Source organism: Ochotona curzoniae, unplaced genomic scaffold (genome assembly GCF_017591425.1).
Source record: "Ochotona curzoniae isolate NIBS_2020 unplaced genomic scaffold, NIBS_Ocur_1.0 contig_1014, whole genome shotgun sequence".
Lineage (NCBI taxonomy): Eukaryota > Metazoa > Chordata > Mammalia > Lagomorpha > Ochotonidae > Ochotona > Ochotona curzoniae.
The window spans coordinates 42,214,662-42,238,284 of record NW_024464920.1 but is presented as its reverse complement, the minus strand read 5'-3'; the positions used below and the strand labels follow the sequence as shown (position 1 = coordinate 42,238,284).

The following is a 23,623-nucleotide window of genomic DNA, read 5'->3' as shown; positions in this document are numbered from 1 at the left end:
GATCTGTCTGGCTCTAACCCAGTGGGTTCTACACTGACAAGAAGCACGCACGGAGGGCCTGTGCCTATCGATTTTGATGTTTGTCAGAATCCCCTGAGAAGCTTAGTACAAATACAGGCCCCTTAGTGCTCCCCAGGACCTATCTAGGAATAGGGCCCTAAAGCAGTTTTGAAACAAATCCTTAAAGTAATTCTAGGGCAGACCACTTGAAGATTATTGGTATGAGGAGCTTAGCTCATGTTATTTAATCTCACAAAGACTTAAGAGCCTGCGACTAATTATTTTCTCCTTTTCCAGGTGAGAAAATGAAAGTCCCAGAGAATTTAACTAAAACTACAACTCCCCGAGATCAACCTGTGGGTAGGAGACAGGACTTGAACTTCAGAAGTGCTTTTGCCCACTAAACAAAGCATTCTCAACCTTTTCCAATAGTAAGAATCAGCCACAAAACCGCAGAAAAATAAAGATTCCTGGCCTCACCCCCAAAGATTCCAATTTCGTAGATCTAAAGTGCAAGGGAGATTTGCACGGTCCCAAGGCAACTCGAATGTAAATAACCCCTGGAGCTTTCTTTCAGAAATACTGCCTGACATAGTAACCTCTCTCCACCCACAGAGTTGGGGGGACTGTCCCAGAGTAAAATGGAAGGGAAGGCACTCTGAGCTTTCCTGGGAGCGAAGAGAAGCACATCTAACCAGCCCTGCCCCAGGGGTCCTCACATGGGGTACCACTCGGTGATATTTCTGCTCAGTGGGCATCTCGTCTCCAGTGGAACGCCTCCGGGGATGAAGAGCTCAGAGCCTTCGAAGGCAGCCCAGTTCATTTTCAGTCACCGGTGTGGTTATCAGAAAGTTCTTTGTGTTGAGCTAATATCTGCCTTCTGTGCCTTCTACTTCCCAACTGTCATAACTGTCTTACCTCCTGGGGGAGGGGGAGGGGAGGAGAGAGGGGGAGGAGCCTGCTTCTGGTTGGTTCTAAGTGTTCCAGAGGAGCTTTTCAGGTGGGAGGACAGTTATGACATGCCTCCTTGGCCTCGAAGCGTTGCCCTTGATCGTCCTTTCTCAAGATCACGGTGGTCAAGAATACACTTGGACCACACTGGTTCTTAACCAGCCAGAGGGCATGCGGCTAAAGTGGGTCACACAGGCCCTTCCACTGAGCCCTTCCTATATCCTGAGCACCATTTCACTCACTTCTGACCAGCCCCCAGCGCAAGCTGCTAGGGATTTTCCTCTCTTAACTCCGTGTTTCTGGTTGGGAACTTCCTGTTGCTTTTTGATCCCTGAAGGAGTGGCCAACCTTGCGGAGTCCTCACCAAGAGGACACAATAGAATTGACATCACAGAATTTTTTAAAAGAGAGTATTTGCCCAGTTTGCCAATTGCCGGTTAAAGAAATGGAGCACACACACAGGCTCACTTGTACAAGCCAAAAGGGAACCTTCTCCAAATCTAGGTAGAGTGGGAATCTTTTCTGTTCTTTGTCTCTGCCTTGGCTGTCTTTATGCTCCATTCCCTTCTTAGATACGAGTAACAGTATATCAGGGCCAGCAATTCTTCAAAGACTATGAGCAGGACACTAACAGTTCATTCCTATTCATTCACCATCTGCTCATATATGGCGCTCCTGGGTGCTACCAGCTTTCTGAACTGCCCATTCTGCTCATCTGCAAGCAATGACCTGGCTTTTGCATGCCACAGTCTTACCAAGGCGGAAACCTTGTCTGGAAACAAATATCATAATTCTTCGTTATGAATGAGGTTTGTTTTCCAGAGCAGTTACCTTGGAAAGTTATTAGGAATTCATGTCAAGAGTTTCCCTCTGTTTGAAACTTTTTTTTTAGTAACTACCTTTGAAAGCTGGCCCAAGAGCTTCTGAGTCACTCCCCCTGCCCACCCCCCCCATACAAACACACACTTAACCTCATTGTCAGAAGTTAACTAAAACATGGTGGCCCTGTTGGGAGATCCACTTTCTTTCCCTAACTTAGTTTCAAAGTCAAATCTCTCCCCATTCCTAGAATAGGAATGTGTTGCCCAGGGGTGATAGGAGGGCCTGTCACCCCAGGTGACAGTATCAGGTATGCTTTGGAGTCACCCTCACAGGCAGGTCCTCTAAGTCCCGTGTGGCTGCTTTTTTAAATGTTGCAGTGTTTTATAGGTCACTGTGTGCTGACCTGCTCCACAGTGGTCAGACCATTTAGAAATGCTGCATAATAAGACAGCCTCTAGTGGAGTCACCGTGCGCATTAGCATCATAAAAGCTTCCCAGAAGTCTTGCTGTAAAGGAAGCCTTATTTAACTCAGTGCTTACCAAACGTGTGCCTACTGCCTTCTGTTCAGGGAAGCCCAGGGCCCACAGGATGGCTTGGAAATATCCTTACAAGCTGGTCCCGTCAACTCAGATTCTCATGGCACCTCAGTGGTTCTAGGAAGATACTGCCTTCCAGCGACAAGGAGAGACAGGCCCCCAAGCCCCCTGAGTCTCCTTCCTCCAGGCCTTCCCTTGTACCTCACGCCTCAGAAAGCCCCCTCCTCCGACTCCCCCCTTTGCTTTGTTCTCTACCACCACCCTCTTCGTTGAGATCCCGGTTCTCTTTTTCTTATCTGTCTTCCCTTTCAAAATAAATGTCCATCCTGTGCAGGCTGCGATTGCTCCCAGCGTGGATCACAATATGTCTGACACACGGAGTGTGTGCAGCAAGGGTTGGCTGGTGTTGGACGGAACTAGCGCAGAGGGGGCGGTGCGTCGTGCGGACCCCAGTGGACTTGCACCTTTTGGTCTCATCGTCCATGTAGGAGCTAGTCTAGCTCTGTTTCTCTGACTCACCAACTACTATCAGAGCAGAGAGGGTGCTCAGCAAAGCAGTCCACATGACTGGAGGTTGTCCGAGAAGCCACAAGGTGTCTCTCTCAAGGATGTTCAAGACTGTTACAACAATGCCCAGAGGCAGGTGGCACACAGTGGTCCTGGGGGCCTGATGTCACAGAGCGTCTCCGTGTGTGTGTCTGTGTGGTCCCTCCTGCCCACCCCTCACCCTCACCACTGTTAGGCACACAGATAGGCCTGTGGATCAGGACTCAAGTACCAGAGGCCCTAGAGACGCAGCCTGCCTCACAGCTCTGCTGGTGGGATGGCTGGCTGGTGCTTACTTGGACTGTCCTCGGGTCCCGAGTCTTCTGGTGGTTAACTGAGGAAACTGCTGCCTTATGATCTGTAAGTCAACACAAGAATTGGTTATGCAGTGCGACAGAGTGGGCACGGTGACCGAGCTCGACAATCTGCAATCACAGAACGAAGGGGAACATGGATCCTTGGAGAAGGCAGCTGGTGTCTGGGAGGCCCACGGTGGTATTCCTGGTATTCCTGGTATTCCTCCACTCTCTGCTTCTTTCTCCTGCTCGCAGACAGTGCAGGAGACCCACTGCTCTAGAACACACCACTCCCTTGTTTAACCCCCGTCACACCTGGAAGGGGAAAACTCAAACTCAGCCACAGTGATGACCCCTGCTTGCCTCTTGACCTCTCACTCCTACAGATGCTCACCATCCTCGCCACTCCCTGCCATGTGGGCTCCTTCTCTAATCCCCTTCCTGCCACCCACCAGCTTGCGTCCTACTGAGAGTTTTTGTACCGGAAGAAAATAGAAATGCACCTGGCTCTTCCCAAGACTGGCTCCTCCTCTTCAACCTTCCAGGCTTCTGGGCAACATTTTTGTGTCTATGCCTTCCTCTGACCTGTGTGGATGTGGAGCAGCTCAAGCGGTGCCTTGCCATTGCATCCTGCACTGTCTTCTTCTCACTCTCTGAAATGGTCTTGCTTACTTGCTGTGTGCTTGGTTTGAGGCTCTTCTTCCCTGAAGGCAAGGTCATGAGGGCAAAGACGGCCACGTGCAGAGAGCTCAGCCTGCACTTACTGAATTAAGGAATGACGCCCTGCTCCTTGCCAGGAGAGTAGAGAGTGGCAACTTCTGCCTCCCAGGATGGCATGCAGAATCACAAGAGAGGCAGGGAGAAGAGACCACCTTCCACTGTGCAGACATAGAAAAGGCCTTGTTCCCTGATGTTTCCAGAGATGATATTTGTTGGGAAGGCAGTACCATGCAGGAGTCATGGACATGAACTCTGGAGCTAGACTACCCGGATTAGATCCAAGCATCAACCCTTTGCTTCAGGCAAGTTGTTCAGTAATGACTCAGTTTCCCTGTTTTTGTTTCATTATGTATTTAATTTAAGAGGCAGAGAGAAAAATAGAATGCAATTTCCTATCTTTTGGGTCACTGCACCAGCTGGGACTGGACCAAGAACTCAGTCAAGGTCCTCTGTGCAGCTGGTAGGAACCTAACTACTTGAGCCATCACTGCTGCTGCCCATGTGAGTGTCTTTGCCGGAAGCTGGGATCAGGAGCCAGGATTCACACCCAGGCATACCCCAGGACAGGATGCCCAAGTCCCAACCAGCACCATAACTGCTTCCCCTCATGCTGTTCCTGTTGCCTCCAGCATGGTGCAAGCCACTCCCTCTGCCTGGAATGCTGTCCCTGCCACCCCTGAGGCCTCCTCCTTCTCCAAGTCCCCCCTGCTTGCTCTGGGAGCCTTGCTCTGGTCCCCTAGCAGATGGGGACAGCAGTGTGCACAGGGCTTCAGCACACAGCCTCTGGCCCCTCTCCAGGTTCCAGTCAATCCTCATCATGACCACCTCTCCATGAAGCTTCTAGACAAGGTGCAAACTCACCGACCCAGCCAGTCCCATCACTCTCCCTCCTCCTTCCCTAAGCCTTCGTTCTGGCTATGGGGAACCCCTTCAAGTACCAGGAATGCATGTGCTGACTCGGGGTCTTCCTGCAGACTCTTCCCATGGAATGGAGCCCTCCCTCCATGCCCCTTGTGGGCTTCATGCCTACTGACCCTTCTATCTCAGCTTGTACCTTATTTAGTCCAAGATACCTTCCCAGTTCTGGTCCACAGAATGTTTTTTTCTTTTTTTTAGAAATTGACAAATTATATCTACACATATGCATATATATGTTATACAGTATGATCTGAAATATGTATATGGTACAGAATGGCTGAACTAAGGTAACAGATGCATTATCTCATATACTTATTCTGAGAATGCTTGAAATGTAATCTCTTTGTCATGTGTAAGTATAGAACACGTTAATTAAAATGCTGTAGGACCCGGCACGGTAGCCTAGTGGCTAAATCCTTCTTGCCTTGCATGTGCCAGGATCCCATATGGGTGCCAGTTTGTATCCTGGCTGCTCTCTTTCCCATCCAGCTCCCTGCTTGTGGCCTGAGAAAGCAGTGGAGGATGGCCCAAAGCCTTGGGATGCTGCACTCTTGTGGGAGACCCAGAAGAAGAGAAGAAGTTCCTGGCTCCTGGCTTCAAATCAGCTCAATTCCAGCTATTGTGGCTACTTGGGGAGTGAACCAGTGGATGGCAGATCTTTCTGTCATTGCTTCTCTCTGTAAATATTTTCAATAAAAATAAATCTTTATAAAAATATTTTAATAAAAATGCTCTATAATAGATTTCTTCAATTTATTCATCCTAACAAATTCTGTATGTTTTGGCTCTCATCTCGCCACAGAAATCTTTTTTAAGATTCACTTATTTTATTTGAAAGAGTTACAGAAAGAGGAAATACAGAAAAAAGAGAGGCATTTTTCATCTGTTGGTTCACTCCCACAATGGGTACAAGGCCAGGGCTGGGACAGGTAAAAACCAGGAGCTTCATCTGGGAGGGTCTCCTGCATGGGTGCAGGGGCCCAAAGACTTGGGTCATTTTCCACTGCTTTCCCAGGCACAAGAGCAGGGAGTTGGATAGGAAGTGGAGCAGCCAGGACACAAACTGGTACCTATACAGGATGCTGGCATTGTAGGTGGTGGTTTCACCCGCTATGCCACAGGTGGTCATGCTCTGCCCTTCTCTGTGAAGTTTCTACCTAGACCAATAATACCCTGTACCAGGGGCATCTCCAGCCTCCTTTGCTGTGACTCTTCCCCACGTTCAGCAAGCCACACGCTCAGGAACCACAGGTGCTGCCTAGTGGTAGGTCAGTTGAGTTGACCAGTAATCTCTGGGGGTGCTGGATAGCTTGCAAAGCACAGAAGGGGCAAAAAAGCCTCTGACCAGGAAGCTTGCACTCTAGCAATGACAAGACTGGAAAAAGCAAAATATGAAAAAACAATGCATTGTCCATCTGTAAATGCTGTAGAGGTGAACCCAGAAAGCAGAGTGGAGAGAGACTGGGGACTGTACAGGTGGCAGGTGTCACCCTGTTTAGGGTGATGCGGATTCAGTGATTAGGCAGCATTTGATGGATGACTTGAAGGAAGTGAAGGAATGAACCACTTGGATATCTGGGGTAGAGAACAGCCAGGAAAGGGAACAGTTGATGCAAAGGCCCTGAGGGGTGTGGGGAAGGGAGTTCCATTTTTTATTTCAGGAAAAATGAGGAAGCAGGAGCAGAGCCAGGGTGGGTGCAGGAGGGTGGCAGGAGACAGGGACATGTGGATGGGCCAGAGTCACCTTCCTGAGCTTTTTCTCCAAGTGACATGGGCAGATTGCAGAGTGCTTTCACTGGAGTGATGGAGAGTCAGAACTGACGTCACTTTTAGAAGGCTCTCTGGGGCCTGGCACAGAAACCTAGTGGCTAAAGTCAGTCCTTGTCTTGCGTGCCCCAGGATCCCATATGGGCTCTGGTTTGTATCCTGGCTGTTCTACAACCCTGCTTGTGGCCTGGGAAAGCAATAGAGGATAGCCCAATGCTTTGGGACCCTGTACTTGCATGGGAGACCCTGAAGAAATTCCTGGCTCCTCTCTTCAGATCAGCAATAATGCCATTGCCTCCACTTGGGGAGTGAATCTGTGGATGGAAGACCCTGTTCCCACATGGGAGATATGGAAGAGGCTCTTGGCTCCTGGCTTTGGATCAGCTAAGTTCCAGCCATTGTGGCCACTTGGGGAGTGAACCAGCAGATGGAACATCTTTTTCTCCATCTCTCCTTCTCTCTGTAAATCTGACTTTCCAATAAAAATAAACAAATCTTAAAAAAAGAAGAAGAAAACTCTTTGGCTGTTGTGTGAAAAATTTACCATGGCGGGACAGGGAGGACAGTAGGGAGATAGGAGGTGACTCAGATGACAGTGGGGCTTGATACATTAATGAATGGGCTTGATAAGTATGAAAAAGCGCAAATGATTCACTCCTCTGTAACTGGCCACTGCTGGTTTGTATACGTAGAAAATTATAACTTTATGCATGATGTTTTTTATTTTTTTTTCATTGATTATTTGGGGGTTTCTCTCTCAAAATGGTTTCTGAAACGGGGAACTGTCTGATTCAAAGAAGGGAAAGTGTCTCCATTTCTTCAAGCACACTGTCAAATTGTTCTCTATGAAGTAACACTTTTTTTTTTTTAAATGTGCTAAGTTGGAAAGCCAAGAAAGCTCTTTGTTTTTTCTTCCCAACTTTCTCCACCTACGCAATGGGGGAGGGTGGCACTTGTTCATCTCGCCTCATAGGCTTGTTGGCAGAGAGGTGGCACCCAGCCGGGCCTGTGGAGCTGCCCCAGCAGGGGCAGGACAAGGATGTGGGGCAGGAGCTCACCCGCACCAGTCTCACGTGCTGAACGAGGGGATCCGATCTCTTAAGTCCTGTGTCAACTTCCGTTTTGGCCTCTTCCTCTAGTCACCATCTGTTCTAAGTATTTGTTTATTTAAAAGGCAGAGAGACAGAGAGATCCCCCTAATGCCTGCGCTGGCCGAGGCTGAACCCAGTTGAAGTCAGGAGGCTAGAACTCCATCTTGGTCCCTGGTTGGTGGTGGCAGGGACCCCAAGTCCTTAAACTTTCAACTTGTTGCCTCCCAGGGTGCACATGCAGCCAGCAGCTTGAGTTGGAAGTGGAGACAGGGCTTGAAGCAGGCCCTGAAATTTGGAATGTAGGCGTCTGTATGTCCCCAAGCCCCTGTCCTTTTACAGCCCATCCTTCCCACTGTCAGGGTGAACACGCTTCCATCCTTCTGTGGCTTTCAGAGGATCTGCATTCTATCCAGGTTTCAGGCTGCTTCAGCCCATTGTGCTTTCCCAAGCAGTCTATCTGTGTGGTTAGAATACCCGATTATCTTTGTGAACATTCTTTTGCTGAAAAAAATATTTGATGGCTAAGTCATCCCTTCCTTCTCCTCCCCACCTTCAGAAGGAGAGAAAGGCAATTTCCAGTAAAGTAACCCGGAGGAAGGAAACTTGGGAAGGGCTGGTGTGGGGGTTGGGTGCAGGCACTGCCACCCCACATCACGGCTTGTCCCAGTGGAAGTCAAGACTTCCCACTCAGAGCAAAGAAAGGGCCCTTGCAGATAGCACCTCCTCCTTGCCACCGCAACAACAAAAAACCTGGGGGAAGGGGCTTAGCTGTTTTTTTTTTTTTTTAAATAATTGTTTCTTATGGGCAGCAAATTACAAATTATTCTCCTCTCCTTTCACTGGTGCCTGTCCCCTGAAAACCCAGCACAATTTAGTTGGGAGTCTCAAAACGCAGGGTCTGTCCAGCCCCGCACAGGCTGTGGAGCCTTTAATTTCTGGAGCAGGGCTCAGCAAACAGTCAAGCACTTTTGTGGAGTTGGGAGAGTTGAGCTTCGCTGTTTGATAAATGAGCAGACGGGCAGGCAGCCCCTCTTTCTTGTTTTGTATGGATTCAATGAAGCCTGCCTAAAGAACGCCGCATGCTGTTCTAGCTACTGATCTAACATTCCGCAACACCCAAGCCTTCCAAATTCCCTTTAATTACTCGGGAATCCCACCCTTCTCCCTTTCAGCCTGGGCAGATGGGGGCTGGGGTGGGGAGGGGGGTGCTCCTCGAGGCTGGCTGAGAGTGGAGCAGCCCCGGAGAAGGGGCCTCTGGCACTCCTAAGGCTCCAGTGGCAGTGGTGCTCACAGCTCTCCCCACACCACGAGCTCTGGGCTGGGGGAAGCCCGGCAGTGGGCTAATGGGCTGACACCATTTTGTGGGTGCAACTATTTAAGAAATGGGAGTGATTTTCAGGTACATGTTCTTCACACAACCTACACCAAGGAGGCTCCTTTAAGAAGGGAAAGCGAAGGAGTGAAAGGAAGGACTGGCATCCACAGAGCCCTGCTCAGAGCCAGGCACCCCAGTCAGTGCTGAAGGTCATCCTGAAGGCCAAGCTGCAGGGGGGCATGCCCACCTTACAGATGAGGAACTGGGCTCGAAGGTGGCACCACAATACTCAGGCTCACAGTGAAACAAGTGGGAATGTGGCTGTGCTGTTAGTCTTTGCTTTTTCATCTTTCTCTCTCTCTCACAGGACTGCCCCCCATCCTCTCCTGGCATGGCCTGGGGAGACACCTGGAGAGCCCCGCAGGGATGCCCACTCAGCACCAACAGCCTTTGGTTTTGACCCTGGTGTCTCATGACCTCAGTTAGCTTGATCGCTCATCAGGCTTGTGGTTATTTCTAGAAACTCAACCTACATGCTGCAGGCAAAGACTTGCCTCCAAGAGGAAGTGATCTCTAAGGAATCCACTGAGATGATGGAGGAAGACATATCCTCCCACATCAGGAAGGAGACAGATCCACTGGCCAGAGGGACGGAGGGAGGCAGAGAACGGTCTTAAGTCTAAGAGCTGCAGGTCTTCCTGCAGGGACTGTCTGGGTGTATGGGAAGGGGGATTTTCCTAGGGCAGGGTATTAGAAAATGAGTCCATTGGTAAATTGGTGACTTGATAATCACATATAGAGGAAGTCCGGTGGCTTGTTTTTTAAAACACACACACCATACACATTTTTTTTTGAACCACGGCAGTGATTAAGAAGTTGGTTAAAGGGATCTAATCATCCCAAATTGAAATCTGAAAATGAGAACCTCATTGTCTTTTTTTTTTTATAATAAACCTAGGCCCCCTTTTCAGAGACATAAGGATAGTTGAAGCCCAGTGAGATGAATGAAGATGTTGACACTTCCTAGCTCCATGCTTTCATCGTCAAAAATGGGAGCATGCTAGAGTGATTTCACTACATGGGTGGAAGCCCAGTCATTCAATGTTTTGGGGGAGCTGGCACTTCCTGGGTGGGGACACTGGGGGGTTTAAGGCATAATAGAATGCTGCAGGGACCATAGGTCTCTTCCCAAGAGAAGTTTCAGATTCCTGTAATTCATAACAGGTGCAATGAGATAGGGAGTGCAACTCAAAATTATGCATCATGAATTCATGAAAGGGAGTCTGTACAGGTCCTCATGGGATAAAAGGTGACAGCAAGGTGGCTACCCCTCAGGGGGCACCATGGCTAGCGACTGCCAGGAAGTTCTCACCCAAAGCCAGGTAGGAAGCCAGCACTGTCCTCAGGTGGACTGGGTAATGAACGTGTCATGTGTGCAAAGGAAAAAGCAGTCACCACACATCAAGTTAGCTAGAACGAGGAGTTACATAAGACACAGATTAAGTCAGAAATGGAATAATTTTGAAGAGGTAATAAGGGAGGGTGAGGGTGGTGATGGCAGCGTGTGTGAGAGGTAGGACACTTTTAGAACAATTGTTCTCAAAATTGTTCAGAAGGAAGAGCATCTAGCAGGGATGGAACACTGATACGTTAGTGACGATGCATTAAAGTCATGACGAGTTGCCATGGCAAACTGAAGCCATGCTAATACACACTGAGTGTTTACCAGGCACTGGCCTAAGTAGTGTTTGTGTAATTATCGGCTCAACAATGCTACAAAAGGTTGTAGTCATCATTCCAGTTTACAGATGAGAAGTGGAAGTCCACAGTTATTAAGAAGTTGCCTGAACTCACACAGGTTGTTCAGTTGTGGAATCCAAATTCAAACCCAGACAATCGGACTGCAGTTTTCACACTGCATAACACTGAGTAACAAAGGCAATCCAGGGTGAAATCAGACATTCTGATATGGACACTTCAGGTAGAACCTAAAGACTCAGAAAGGACAAAATAGCAGGCAATTCTGCCTGTGTACTTAGCAATTTTCCTTTGAAAACTGGAAAGAGATGATGACTAAAGGGTCTTAAAGCTGGTCCCAGACAGCCTTAGGCTGTGCTTAGTGCCCAGGTGGGTGGGCAAGCTGAGCCAGGTGGGATACAGGGGTGAGTGGCTTGGAGGAACTCCCAAGAGAGTAGAGTCTTGTCAGATGTCAAGATTTTTCATGTCTGTTTCTGTTCCAGGGACAGCAGCTACTGAAATACAGGTCCCCAAAACACCTGTGGTTTCCCTCCACCCCCATTCCTTGAAGACGACCAGCAAGAAGGAAGAAGCCAGGGTTTCAAGGAAATGCCACCCACACAGTCCGTTTGCTGCCCACCTCAAGGCTTCTTTGGAAAAGGCCAGATACAAATACATTCAGCTCAGAGTACGGTACCTTTGTCATCCCAGCTTCTCTTTTTGATTTCTACCACTCACTGCTGCCTCCTCCCACAAGCCAACACTGCCACCTGCCACAGCTCTCAAGGGCCTCTCTACATAATGAAATTATACTACCACAACCATCTACTGCCTATCCATGAATCTGCCCTTTCCTGAAAAAGCCAACAAACTGCTGACCACAAATCATGTCATTCTCATTAGCCCTAAGTGATCACTTGATGCCACTGAAGCCACTTCTTGTAGGCTCAGAATTTGAAGGTGTACATGGTTCCCAAATTACACTGGTTTCACAAGTTCTTCACTTTAGGCCCATGCTAAAGCAAGATGATATTTGGAGGCTGCCCTCCACATTTTGCAGTATAGTCTTCCCACAGACTAATGATGTACAGTTCAATGCTTTTGCGACAGTGCGCAGTGGCAGTGACCCGCAGCTGCCAATGGGCCAATCAATCATGACAGGAAACAACTGATACTCCACTGTGGACTGTGTTGCCAGCAGTTTTTGGATGTATGTATTCAATAAATTGCATGAACTACTCATAAAATTGGCTTTGTGTTAGATGACCTGGCCCAACTGCAGGCTAATGTAAGTGTTCTGAGTATGTTTAAGGCAAGCTGATTTAAGCTGTGATAGCTGGTGAGCAAGGAACACGGGCTACATTTCTGTCACTTGGTGCAGGAGTCATGCTAATCTTTTCAGTATCATTCAATGTTAGTATACACACCGCCGAAGCAGGAACCAAATGCATGTTTGACTTAGGATGTTTTCACTTTGTGATGAGCTTATCAGAATGTAGCTCTACTGTAAGTCGAGGCACATCTGTTAATGCCACGTACATTCCACATTCTAGCCTCCATTTCATAGCTGTGACAAATAAAAGGGCGCATGGGTGTCCCAAAGTGCACTCACATGGATAAAATGCCTGGTTGCCTACCTTTTCCCCTTCCTAATGAAACTCCCTCACTCGCACCTTTTTTTCTTTGTTATTCTAGGAGACAGTGGAGTGCATCTTCCTGCTTTTCTGATGGTCAAGGGCAACCAGTGGGATGTTAAGCAAAATCATAGGCCTGGGCTCTGGAGTGGTTGCTAAGAGATCTGAGTCAGACGGGGCTTTTCCTAGCCTCTCTTACCCTCTCCTTCTCTTTTTGCCAGCACACATCTTGTGGGGTTCACCAAACCTTTTGGAAGTAATCGGACATAGAGGGGTCTGAGCTATTCTACCACAGCAAAATTTTCTTCTCATAGACATGGTTCTTGGAAGAAAAGTAACTCAATAAGAAGCACGTTAATCTTCTGCCTGTGGCACCAGGATCTCAAATGGGCTCCAATTCGGGTTTCAAGAGCTCTGCTTCAGATCCATTTCCCTGCTCATGTGCCTGAGAAGGCAGAGGAGAATGTCTGAAATCCTTGGGCCCCTGCAGCCACATGGGAGACCCAGAGGAAGCTCCTGACTCCTGCCTTCGGATTGGCTCGGTCCTGGCCATCGGGCCAGAGTGGTAAGTGAACCAGTAAATGAAGATCTCTTTCTCTTTGTCTCTCCTTCTCTCTATAACTCTATCTTTCAAATAAAACTAATTTTTTCCTTAAAAATAAAAAGGAATTTAACACCAGGAATTTATTCAGTGCACTGTGTAAGAGAGAAGCACCTTTCACCTGCAGTGCTGAAACAATTCTTAACTGATATAACTTGATTTCTACCCATGATTTACTTGATGAGAAGGCTCCAGTGTTAAACTCTTTTGCATTGACCAAAAAACTGGTAATGATAGTGGAAATAAAAAAGAGCACCCTGACCTCTGGAATTACACTTCTCCCGGTGAGGAATTTGGAAATTGTCAGGATGTCCTAGAACTAATAAAAAGCTAGACAAACTGGGAAACTTCGCAGTTCATTTTGGAACCTTATAGGAGAGAGGGGCCCAGAGATTTGAGAGGGGAGTTACAGGCAGAACTTTCTTACTGGAGGAGAGATGCCTGAGTGGAAGCTGTTGCAGGAACCAGGGCCAATGACACCTGAACTGTCATTGATGAGCTGCTTTAGGCTCCATGTAAACCAACCATGCAGATGGAGAAGGCCCAGTTATGGAGCGGTGCACACGGTATAGTGGGAGCCTGCTGCAAGATCCTGACTGGGCTCCACAAGTCAGGAAAATCCCTTTGTGCTTCTAGCAGGGGGACTCTGTTGCTACCAAGGCTGGCCTTCAAGAGAACTTAGCTAATCACAGCCTACCATACTGCGGTACTATCTGAGCCAGAATGACCTGGAGGATGGGAGAGGCCCGACTATAGCCACTAGCTCCAGCCAACTTGTCCCACATACAGGGGAAAGAAAGTTGAGCAGCACTGGTAACTCCCCAAAAGAATGTGATGAAATTCTAGATCCTGGAATGCTTCCCCTCCCCTCGCACCTCACCACCACAATTTCAAAGGCCTATTTTCCTAGTACTAGGTACATCAAAGGCAGCCTGCAAGGAAAAAAAATTACAAGGTATCCTAAAAAGAAACAAAACCAAAGGTCAGTTTGAAGAAATGAGACAGAAACAAACAGGGTGAGAATGTTGGAAGTATCAGACCAGGGATTTAAAACAACTGTAGGGCTCGGTGTAATAGCCTAGCGACTAAATATAGGCTAGGCAGATATACAGAGAGAAGGAGATACAGAGGGAAAGATCTTCCATCCATTGGTTCACTCCACAAGTGGCCACAATGGCCAGAGCTGAGCCAATCCAAAGCCAGGAGACAGAAGCGTCTTCCAGATCTCCCATATGGGTGCAGGGCCCCAAGGTTATTGGCTGCCCTCTATTGCTTTCTCAGGCCAAAAGCAGGGAGCTGGAAAGGAAGCACAGCAGCCAGAACATGAACTGACACACATATGGAATCCTGGTGCTTGCAAGGTAAGGATTTAGCCATTGTGCCAGGCCCTAAACATTACATTTTTAGACAACACATGGGGCAAAGAAGAAATCTTGAGAAATTTTAAAAATATTTGATTTGATATAGGATACAAACATCAAAACTTTATGAAAGTGAAAGCAGTGCTCAGAGGAAAATTCTAAAAGTAGGAAAGAAAGAAGATCTAAAATCATTCATGTAAGTTTATATCCTAGGAATCCAGAGTAAAACAGCAAATTAAATCTTAAGTAAATGGAAGAAAAGAAATAAGAATGAACTCAGAAATCAATTAAATTTAAAGCAAAACAAATCAATGAAACCCAAAGCTGATTCTTTGGGAAGAAAAATCAATAAAATTGCTAAGCTGCTATTCAAGGCTAAATAATAAAGAGAAGACACAAAAGTTGAAATGAAATTAGAAATACCACTATAGTTCTACAGACAGTAACAGGATAATATAGAAGGCCAGCACTGTGGTATAGTAGGCAAATCCTCTGCTTGTGGAGCCAGCATCCCATATGGGTGCCGGTTCCAGTTCTGGCTGCTCCATTTCCAATCCAGCTCCTTGCTAGTGTGCCTGGTAAAGCAACAGAGGATGGCTAAGATTCATGACCAGAGAGAGCTCCCCTCCAGAGTCCTGAAGGAAATTTACTGTTCTTCTGTTTCTGAGGTCCACTCCGGGCTCCCCAGCTGAATCATGGGTCTGGGAGACTGTGATGCCTCCGTGTGGGTTCATCCATCATCACACACGCCCCTCTGCTGGGAAGTGTCCGTGATGGGGAGGCGAGGCAGGTAGGAGGCAAGTGGGGATGGAAACTCTCTGCACCTCCTTTTAGGTCTGCCGTGAACCAAACACTGGTCTAAGACTGTCCTTAAACAAACAGGAACAACCACAGCTCTGCACTCAGGCTGTGTGTTGATCCTGTGAAATAATGCAGGTAAAGGGCTTGCTTGGGGACTGGCTCAGAGTCAGTGTAAGCTGTCAGCACTTTACAATTTCCAGAGAAAACATATTTTTCTCTTTCTAAACGACTTATTTTACTTATTTAAAAGGCAGCATTAAAAAGAGAGAGAGAGATCTTCTATCTGCTCATTCACCTCCCAAATGGTTACAAAGACTGGGCCAGGATGAAGCCAGGAGCCTGGAATTCTTACATGGGAGGCAGGAGCCCAAGCACTTGGGTCATCCTCCTCTGCTTTCTCATGTGCATTAGCAGGAAGCTGCATAGGAAGCAGAGCAGTCAAGACTCAAACTGGTGCCCATGTGGGATGCTGGCAACACAGGTAGCAGCTTAATCCACCATGCCACAAGGAAAAGCAGTTCAGGTTATATATGGCAAAGTATCTCATATGCCTGTAGACTAAAGTCCCCAGCTGATGATTAGGGGAGTGAGGCTCAGAGAGCGAAAGGGGCCTAGTGCATGGCTCACAGTACCAAGGGTGACCAGTTGAAGGCTCACACACTGACATTATTGGAAATCCTTGACCCGGCAGCACATCATACACACTCAGTGAATGTTTGATGACAGAGTGTTTTCTTTGAAACCTCTGTTGGAATGCGTACTGTAGATACTTGAGTAGCAATGCATCTGTTGAAGCGTTGAGTAGCAATAACTTCTCCGTAAACTAAAGAAGTTCTCCTTGCTTGGAAATCTAAGGCTCAGTCACTTTCTGCAAAAGGCTATTTGTGGGCTAAAGGCATCAGTGCTCCATCCTGGGTGCAGGTTGAATTTTTGTTTTAGAATTTTTTGTTTTAGAATTTTTGTTTTAGAGTTAACAAAAAGCCAGTGGAAAAGCTGTAGAAAATGTTGCTGCTGAACTGAAAAGTTACCAGTCTAAGCTGTTGCAGATCCTTCAGGGATGGGCTAGGGGATGGGAGAAGAGGATGCTTGGGGCTGGGGTGGTGTCTATGACTGACCCATTTCTCAGGCCGTCCTGACTCTCTCTGTGTCTCTCCAGTCCTGTTTGTTTACAGCTTAGGAGGCACGGTCTCAGCTTGCTCTGCAGTCTCAAGTGCACATGTGCCTTGTGTAGGACCCTGTTCTTATGGGCTGATTTCTGCACTCCACACCCTGTCTCCCAGCACAGAGCCTGTCTCATAGTGGCTGGGAGACAAACGCATCTTAGATAAGTGGGCGAGTCCAAGGCTGAGGGGGGAAGGCAGGGGAGACACTGGCAAGGGAAGTCCACAGCAGCCAGAACATCACAGGGCCCAGACAGTGTCACTAAGATCTCAGGGGGCAGGGGGGAGTTTCCAAACGAATCACCAGCACACCTGACCCCTGAGAAGCAGAGAAGCTGGGATTTCCTTCCCAAATTCAATCAGCTGGGAGGTTGCTAGGTGCTTATTAATGGCTACATCTAAGTCGCAGGGCCAAACTCTTGCACAAAACTTGCCTCCACAAATATCTATCCTAGTCCCCAATCTGATCTGTGTAAATGAGATGAGTAAGCGCATGAACTGTGGACCAGCCTTCCCAGGACTGTGGCCTGAATTCAGCACTTACTGGCTGTATGACCTTAGAGAAATTGCCAGAATTTCCTGGAACTCGGGAGACTTACCTATGGACTTGGGAAATTAAGTACCTGCCTTCTACAGTTGTTTGGAGAATTTGACGATGCTGAGATAGCTACAGATACAGATGTATTGCTTACAACAAGGCCAGGTACATGGAGAGCCTTCCAAAAAGTTTATTTAATGTTATGAGAACTATGCATGCTGCCTTCTAAATCAGTTGCTCAGAAGAATCCCTTTGATCTGCTTGAAAGAATCCCCGTTGGTGATGTCCTGTGTGTGTGCCAGCTCTGATCCCTGATACTTGATTTTATAATTCTCTTAAAAGTTATTTTCTGTTTTGTTTGGAGAGCTGTTGGCATATTTCAGAATGATGAGCCTACAGGAACGGTAGCAGGAAGATCAGAGGAGAGCAGCAGACCAGACCAGACCCTGTCCTTCCTCACAGAGGCGCTCAAGCCCCTGGTGAAGCCCCAAGGTGAACATTGTAGTTCAAAATGAGAGGGCAGGACTGGTCTAGAAAAGATTGTAAAATATGAAGAAGAGGCTTGATCTATAATCAACGACTCAAAGCCACTAAATTTACCAGGAAACCAATTAAAATCAGGGAAAGGAGCAAAGCTGTTTTCAATGTATTCTTCATTGAGTCAATTACACTTGCCGGGGCTCCTCTGGGCAGCTCTGAGAATCAGGGTGTAATACTGGGCGTGCAGTGAGCTGGCCAAAGCCCTCTCACACAAGAACAGAGCTACAGGGTGACTTCTAGATCTGTGCTGAAGTGGCGGCAAGTGGTAGGAGGTTGGTTAGAGTGCATGCTCTCAGCCAGTGTGGGACCCCCTTCTTCCCCCAGTCTCAGTCATAGGGCACTGACAGCCTGGAGGCAGCCTAAGGAGCACCAGCTGGTCAGCTGACACATGATGCCTTTTCTCTAATCCCCTCCCTGTACCTCCTCTCTCTTTCCCAACACTGGGTGGCAAGGGGAAGCCAGGGAAGGGGAGAGAAAGCCCATTCCACTCCTTTCTCAGAGCAAAATCTGAGCCACAGAGGGGGAACAGCTCTGACTTTAACTGAGATGGACGTTTTGAGTTGAAGTGGACTTTTAAATATCTGAGAATGAGTATGCAATCATCTATTCAGTACTGCCAAGATGGCTGAAGGTTGGAGAAGGCTGTGGAATTTCCTCTCGCATCATTAGAGGACAGTCAGGAACAACCTGACAGGTGCCTTCCAAGGCAGATCTTCAAAGGGAGTGAAAAGACAGGTGGTTTCCATTTGCACCTGAGCAGGTTCATCCCTGTTCAGTAAAAGGACTCATGGAGTACGGACTGCATGTCAATTTCATAGTTATTATGATGTTTAAACAAGTTTATGTCCATGAAAATGATCCACGTAGTCTCTGACAGAGAGTAACCCAGCCTTGAGAAAATATCTGAGAGTTGCTATGCATACACAATATTCTGTGTGTGTGTGTGTGTGTGTGTGTGTGTGTGTGTGTGTGTGTGTGTGTGTGTGTTGGTGCACAATGAACAAGTCCTACTGGAACTTGGGGTAGAAAATACAAAGCAACTGGCTATGTAACATGTAGTATTATAGAGCAGGTGGAAGATGGACAGGTAGCAGTGCATACAGCACAAGTATGCATACGCATATGATATGAGTACATAACATGTGAGATATCTTCAAGTGCTCATGGAAAATCATATTATGAAAAAAACTATGCCCGATTTTTTTTTTTGCATCAAAGCAAACATATCTTTTCAGTCCACATTCCAGAAACGTTGACATTCTCTTCATGCATAGTCAAGTAGCAAACAATGCAATGGAGCAAATGAAAGCATGGTGAGGAAACTGCGGAGGTGGGAGGGGATGGAGGGGATGCCAGATCCTGATGGAGCACACTTGGAAGGGCACTTCATGGTTCCGAAAGCCACCCTCACAACACGGTCTCATTTTATCCCTAGGAGAATCTTGAGAGAATTATTCTTGTCTAACTCTAAGGAAAATGGGAGTTCAGGGACTCCAAGTTGGGTGACCTTTCATTACTCTCACCAACAGCAAAATGTAGACACAAGACCAGCTCAGCTGGCAGCTCCAGCCTGCTCTGTGCTTCCTAAATTAGCTCTGGGCTTCAGAGCCCACACATTCCTGGAAGCTGGTGCTTCTGCAGGTGGACTTTGGACGTGGAAGGAAGCATTTCAGATCTTAACTTGCAGTGAAGTAGTCCCTGCCTCCCACTTTATCAAGAGCACCAATGGGGACAGCTTCTACCCCACCGATGCTGCTCGCCAGATGGGAAAGGGATTGCCAGGTGGGAAAGGGATTACAAATACATTCTATTATCTTTAAAAAGAGAATAGGTTCAATTGGCTAAGCCTCTACACCTCCAACCCCTGGCATCTCACAAGGCCAGCAGTTTGTGTCCCAGCTGCTCCACTTTCCTTCCAGACTCCTGCTTGTGGCCTGGGAAAACAGTGGAGGTTGGCCCAAAGCCTTGGGACCCTGCACTTGCATGGGAGACATGAACAGGCTCCTGGCTCCCAGCTTCAGATCGCCACAGTTCTGACTGTTGCAGCCACTTGAGGATTTAACCAGTAGGTGAAAGATCATTCTGTCTTTTCTTCCCTCTCTGCGAATCTACCTTTCAAACAAAAATAAATCTTTTTCTAAAAAAAGAGAGTAAGCTGTAACATTAAGCCTTGCCTGCTCTGAAAAATTCATAAACAAACCCCAAGTCTGGATGGATATGCTCAAGAAAGCCTGTGCATGGTGATACCCCAAGGTAACACAGAACTACCAAGCCCTTCCTCTCTGCAGCGTGCTGGAGCCCTGAGGAAAAGCAAATGGGTTTAGGGATTCAGCTCTACCAGCTCCGTGTGGATCTCCACAGTAGGCACTTTTGGCCCTCTGTGGCTGGAAGGATCGCCCCAACTCTTAGGATTTCAAATTGATGTGAGGCCAAGGGTGCTGACATTTCTGTTAATACTGTTAAGAGTGGTGCCTCAGGTGTAGAATAAAGACAAGACAGAGTTTGGATGCTTTCTTGAATGACTACTTAGTAAGCAACTGTCATTCTTATTACAGGGGGAATTTACCATTTGGGAAAATTGCTTTGAAGAGTCATTTGGACAAAACATCTATGGGGACATAGGTAACACAGAAACCAAAGCTCTGAGCAGAGAGGAAATTAGGTTGGGGTTGTCTCCATGAGCAGTGGGGAGAAAGAAATGAGTGGGGAAAAACAGGTGGCAGAGGAAAAGGAGACAGCCAACCAAAGAAATGGTGGAAATAGTTGGGAAACTCGTTGGGGTAGACCAGTAGTCTTCACCTGCCTGAGGACCCTGACTGAAATATAAATCTCTTCTGCAAATTTCAGTCTCCCAGGATACAGAGGCTCTCCTGTGGGCTGTTTTGGGAAAAGCCAACAGAGCACCAAAGTTCATCCTCAGCTTGCCATGGTATAAGGCAGAGCTGTACAATGGAGCTTCCTGGACCATCCAATATGGCCGACTGCAGTTACAAGTGACTGTTGAGCATCTGAAATGTGACTGATGCCACTGCTGGTGAACTTCATTTTAATTTCATTTTAGCTGAATAGCTCCATGTGGCCAGTGATGCCGAATGGCATGGAATGACTAAAGGTGACATATGCAGGAGAAGAGTTCTGCGTATGGTGGTCCTGAGAAAATACATGCCTTAGGTTTTGCTTAAATCTTAGGATGGGCTTGGGAGTTAAACTAGGAGTGAAGGTAGGTGCTGGGGTCAGAGAGGCGAGCTTAAACCAATTTTACCTAGATCGTGAAGTAAAAAAAAAAAAAATCCCAAGCTGACAACAGGGTTACAAACGTATTCTAGTTTTAATTTTTACTTATTTGAGAGGCAGAGAAAGAAAGGCACAGACACACAGGGAGAGTTGTCATACACCTGGGGCTTGGTCAGGGCAACATTTCAGGCCTGCCGGGTGGGGGACGGGAACCTAACTGAGCCATTAGCGCCACTTCCCAGGGCCAGTGCTCTTGGGAAGCTGGAATCAGGAGCCAGAGCTGGGACATGACCCAAGGTAGTGAGTAGGAGGTGGTGGCATGCAAACCTAGCAGCTTAACCGCAGGTCAAATACCCACCCCCCACAAAGGCACTGGAAAGAAAAGGAATAGAGAATCACCATACAAGCAACTTGCAATTTTTAAGAATAGTCACGGTGGGTTGTGCATTCACTTTGCAGAGTCTAAGCTAACAAATGCCTGAGTTTATGTCCAAACATCTTGTGGCAAATCCACGGTAGTCATGACGATTGGCATAAGGCAGGTGCTTAACCTGCATTCCTGGATGACTGAATGCCTAAGTATCTTCTTTCAACCACTTGAGTCTCACAACATCCCCCAGAGGCAGCTGAGGCTCTGAGACACAGGGTAGGAAGTCCATAAGAATCCAGAGTCCTTTTAGTGTTTTGGTTCATTCAGACTATCCCTCCAAGCTCCTCTGAAGGCCCAGTCTGGGCTGAGTATGTCAACGTGGTGAATGTTCCACAGGCTCAGACACCTGACCTGGCCCTGGCTTCACACGCATCCACGGTGCCTTCTTCCTTCTCCCGTCCCTGCACTCCTTCTTCAACCCCCAGCAGAGCCCATAGCAGGCTCCTTTCTGCGTCCCCACTGCCTGGCAAGCCAGACCCTGCCAACGCTAAAGGACTGAAGAAATGCATGAATGATGTCACAAAGACGCTTTCCCACTGCTTTTAAAAACAATTCTTTACTTTGGAGAAATAATATTGATGCATCTCTCTAAACCCCTTCCCTGCCCCAGATTGGTTCAGCTCCGGCCATTGCAGCCATCTGGGCAGTGAACCAGTGGATGGAAAATCCTTCTTCTCTCCTTCTCTCTCTGCGTATTTGATCTGCCTTTCCAACAAAAATAAAATAAATCTTTAGATCTATTGACTTGGGATCAGGTGGCCATTTTTTGAGACATAGCAGCTAGACTTTTAACTATTACATAAATATGTGACCTGTCTTCAGGAAATGCTCCAACAGCTTTCCTTAAAGGAAGGATCATTGCTAACTTTTTTTTAGTAACTCTAAGTGTTTATATTTTCACCTCAAGTTGGATGTCTGAGGTGATCTTACAAATAGCACCACTCGCAGCCAAAGATTCCCAACTCACCCTACATGAGGCCATTTCCCAGTTTGCCCAACATGTTCCTATTATCAGCCTAATAGTTTGTCCCAGGTTCATAGGCTTACATATAACTCACTTGTGAGTTCCATCTGGAAGAAAAGAAGTTACTTTGTGCAAACTAAGCACTGTGGAGGTTCAAACGAGACATTTACTGCTTTATAATATTTCTAAGTTGTTTGAAAGTTGTACCAGATAACTGTTACCCAAATTCTCTATAGACATGAGTTCTGCCATCTGCGGATTTGACCAATTGTGGATCAAAAAATATTTGCGGAAAAGAAAGAAATTTGTGTTGAATATGAACAAATCTTTTTTTTGTTTGTTTGTTTGCTTGCTCGTTAAAAAATACATGACAACAGTTATTCACATAGCATTGGCATTGTAATAGATGTCAAAAGTAATCAAAAACGTTTTTAACACGTCCCAAAGGAGGTACACAGGTCGTATGTAAATACTACATGGTTTTTAAAATAAGGGACACAGCATCCTCTGACTTGGTTTGTATTTTGGTATGTGATTTGGTGTTGCTTTGTGGCAATTTGAAATGTTTATAGCAAAGTATCCTAATGCAGTTAACAAAACGCATATTTATAGCTTTAAAAAAAACAGCAAAAAACCCAGCAACTAAGACATTTTCAACTATTTCAAACCTGCACCTAAACGACTGGCAGTTGTGGGTGCAGAGTCAGCCTGGCGATGCTGGACTCACCTTTCCAAAGCTGGCGGCATTGACGGGCTGCGTGTCGTTCTTCTCGCAGAAGTCCAGGTAATGCATGTAGAGCGCGCTGCGGGGGATGCAGACCCCCTCTGCAATCTCATAGTTCTCCTCCAGCCTGGGGGAAGAAATGCCCAGTGAGCCAAAAAAAAAAAGTGTGCTCCCTGCCCCAGGCCACAGGAGGCTCCGCTGGAGCTACAGTTGGGGAAGCTGGGTTAGAAGGCCAATGCAAGCTGTCCGAGGCCACGGGAGGAGTCAGTGGATGAGCAGAATCAGGGTATTGACCGCTTTGGCTGTGACCACAGGCCACTTTTCCAGCACAAACTCCTAGTCCCTTTATTCTGTGCTGCTTCTGGACTGGCTACTTGTAGCTGGCTCAGTTTGCCCCAGGGTCCATGAAATACATGGGGTCTTGCAGGAGCCCCACTGGGTCAGGCTTCAAAGTGCACACCTGTTTGAGGAACCATTTACAAAGATACCTTAGAAGGTTCATGGAAAATTGAATGAAAAGATAAATTTGTTTGGATGGAAAACAGGTTTGAAGTGTTCAAAAATGTCATAGAAGTGAATATTTTGAAAAACACAATAATTTGAAAATTTTTGTTCTGAAATGAACATCATCTCTTCCATGAACTTTTTCAAGTCTGCTCATGAGAGAATAAAAGCCTGAGGATGTTGGTGTCAACCTGTTGTGGCCTCTTGGCTGACAAAGGCAGTGGGGAGAGACGGTACTGCTTTCTCAAACTACAGATACATCTACCACACAGGCTAGCTACCCTGCTTCTGGGTGTTCGGCCAAGGGAAGTAAAACCAGCATATGAAAGAGATACCTACATTTCCACATCTATCACAGAAATAGTCACAGTAGCTAAGAAATACAATCAGTCAAAATTAGAATATTCAGTCTAACATTGGAACATTCAGTTA

The 23,623-nt window shown here is 47.0% G+C and overlaps 1 protein-coding gene across 2 annotated transcripts in view; it reads right to left on the bottom strand.

The window, feature by feature from the left end:
• The window catches only part of RFX4 (regulatory factor X4), a 151,561-nt gene that overhangs the window by 66,837 nt on the left and 61,101 nt on the right, over nt 1–23,623 (bottom strand). The window contains exons 4-5 of one of the 2 annotated variants that reach the window (XM_040990981.1): nt 22,691–22,814; nt 3,153–3,214 (exon numbers count right to left, since the gene is read on the bottom strand). In XM_040990981.1, coding sequence (XP_040846915.1) covers nt 3,153–3,214; nt 22,691–22,814 — 186 coding nt within the window. Of the gene's footprint in view, nt 1–728; nt 926–3,152; nt 3,215–22,690; nt 22,815–23,623 lie in introns of those variants that run through there. The other variant, XM_040990988.1, reaches the window with a different exon arrangement.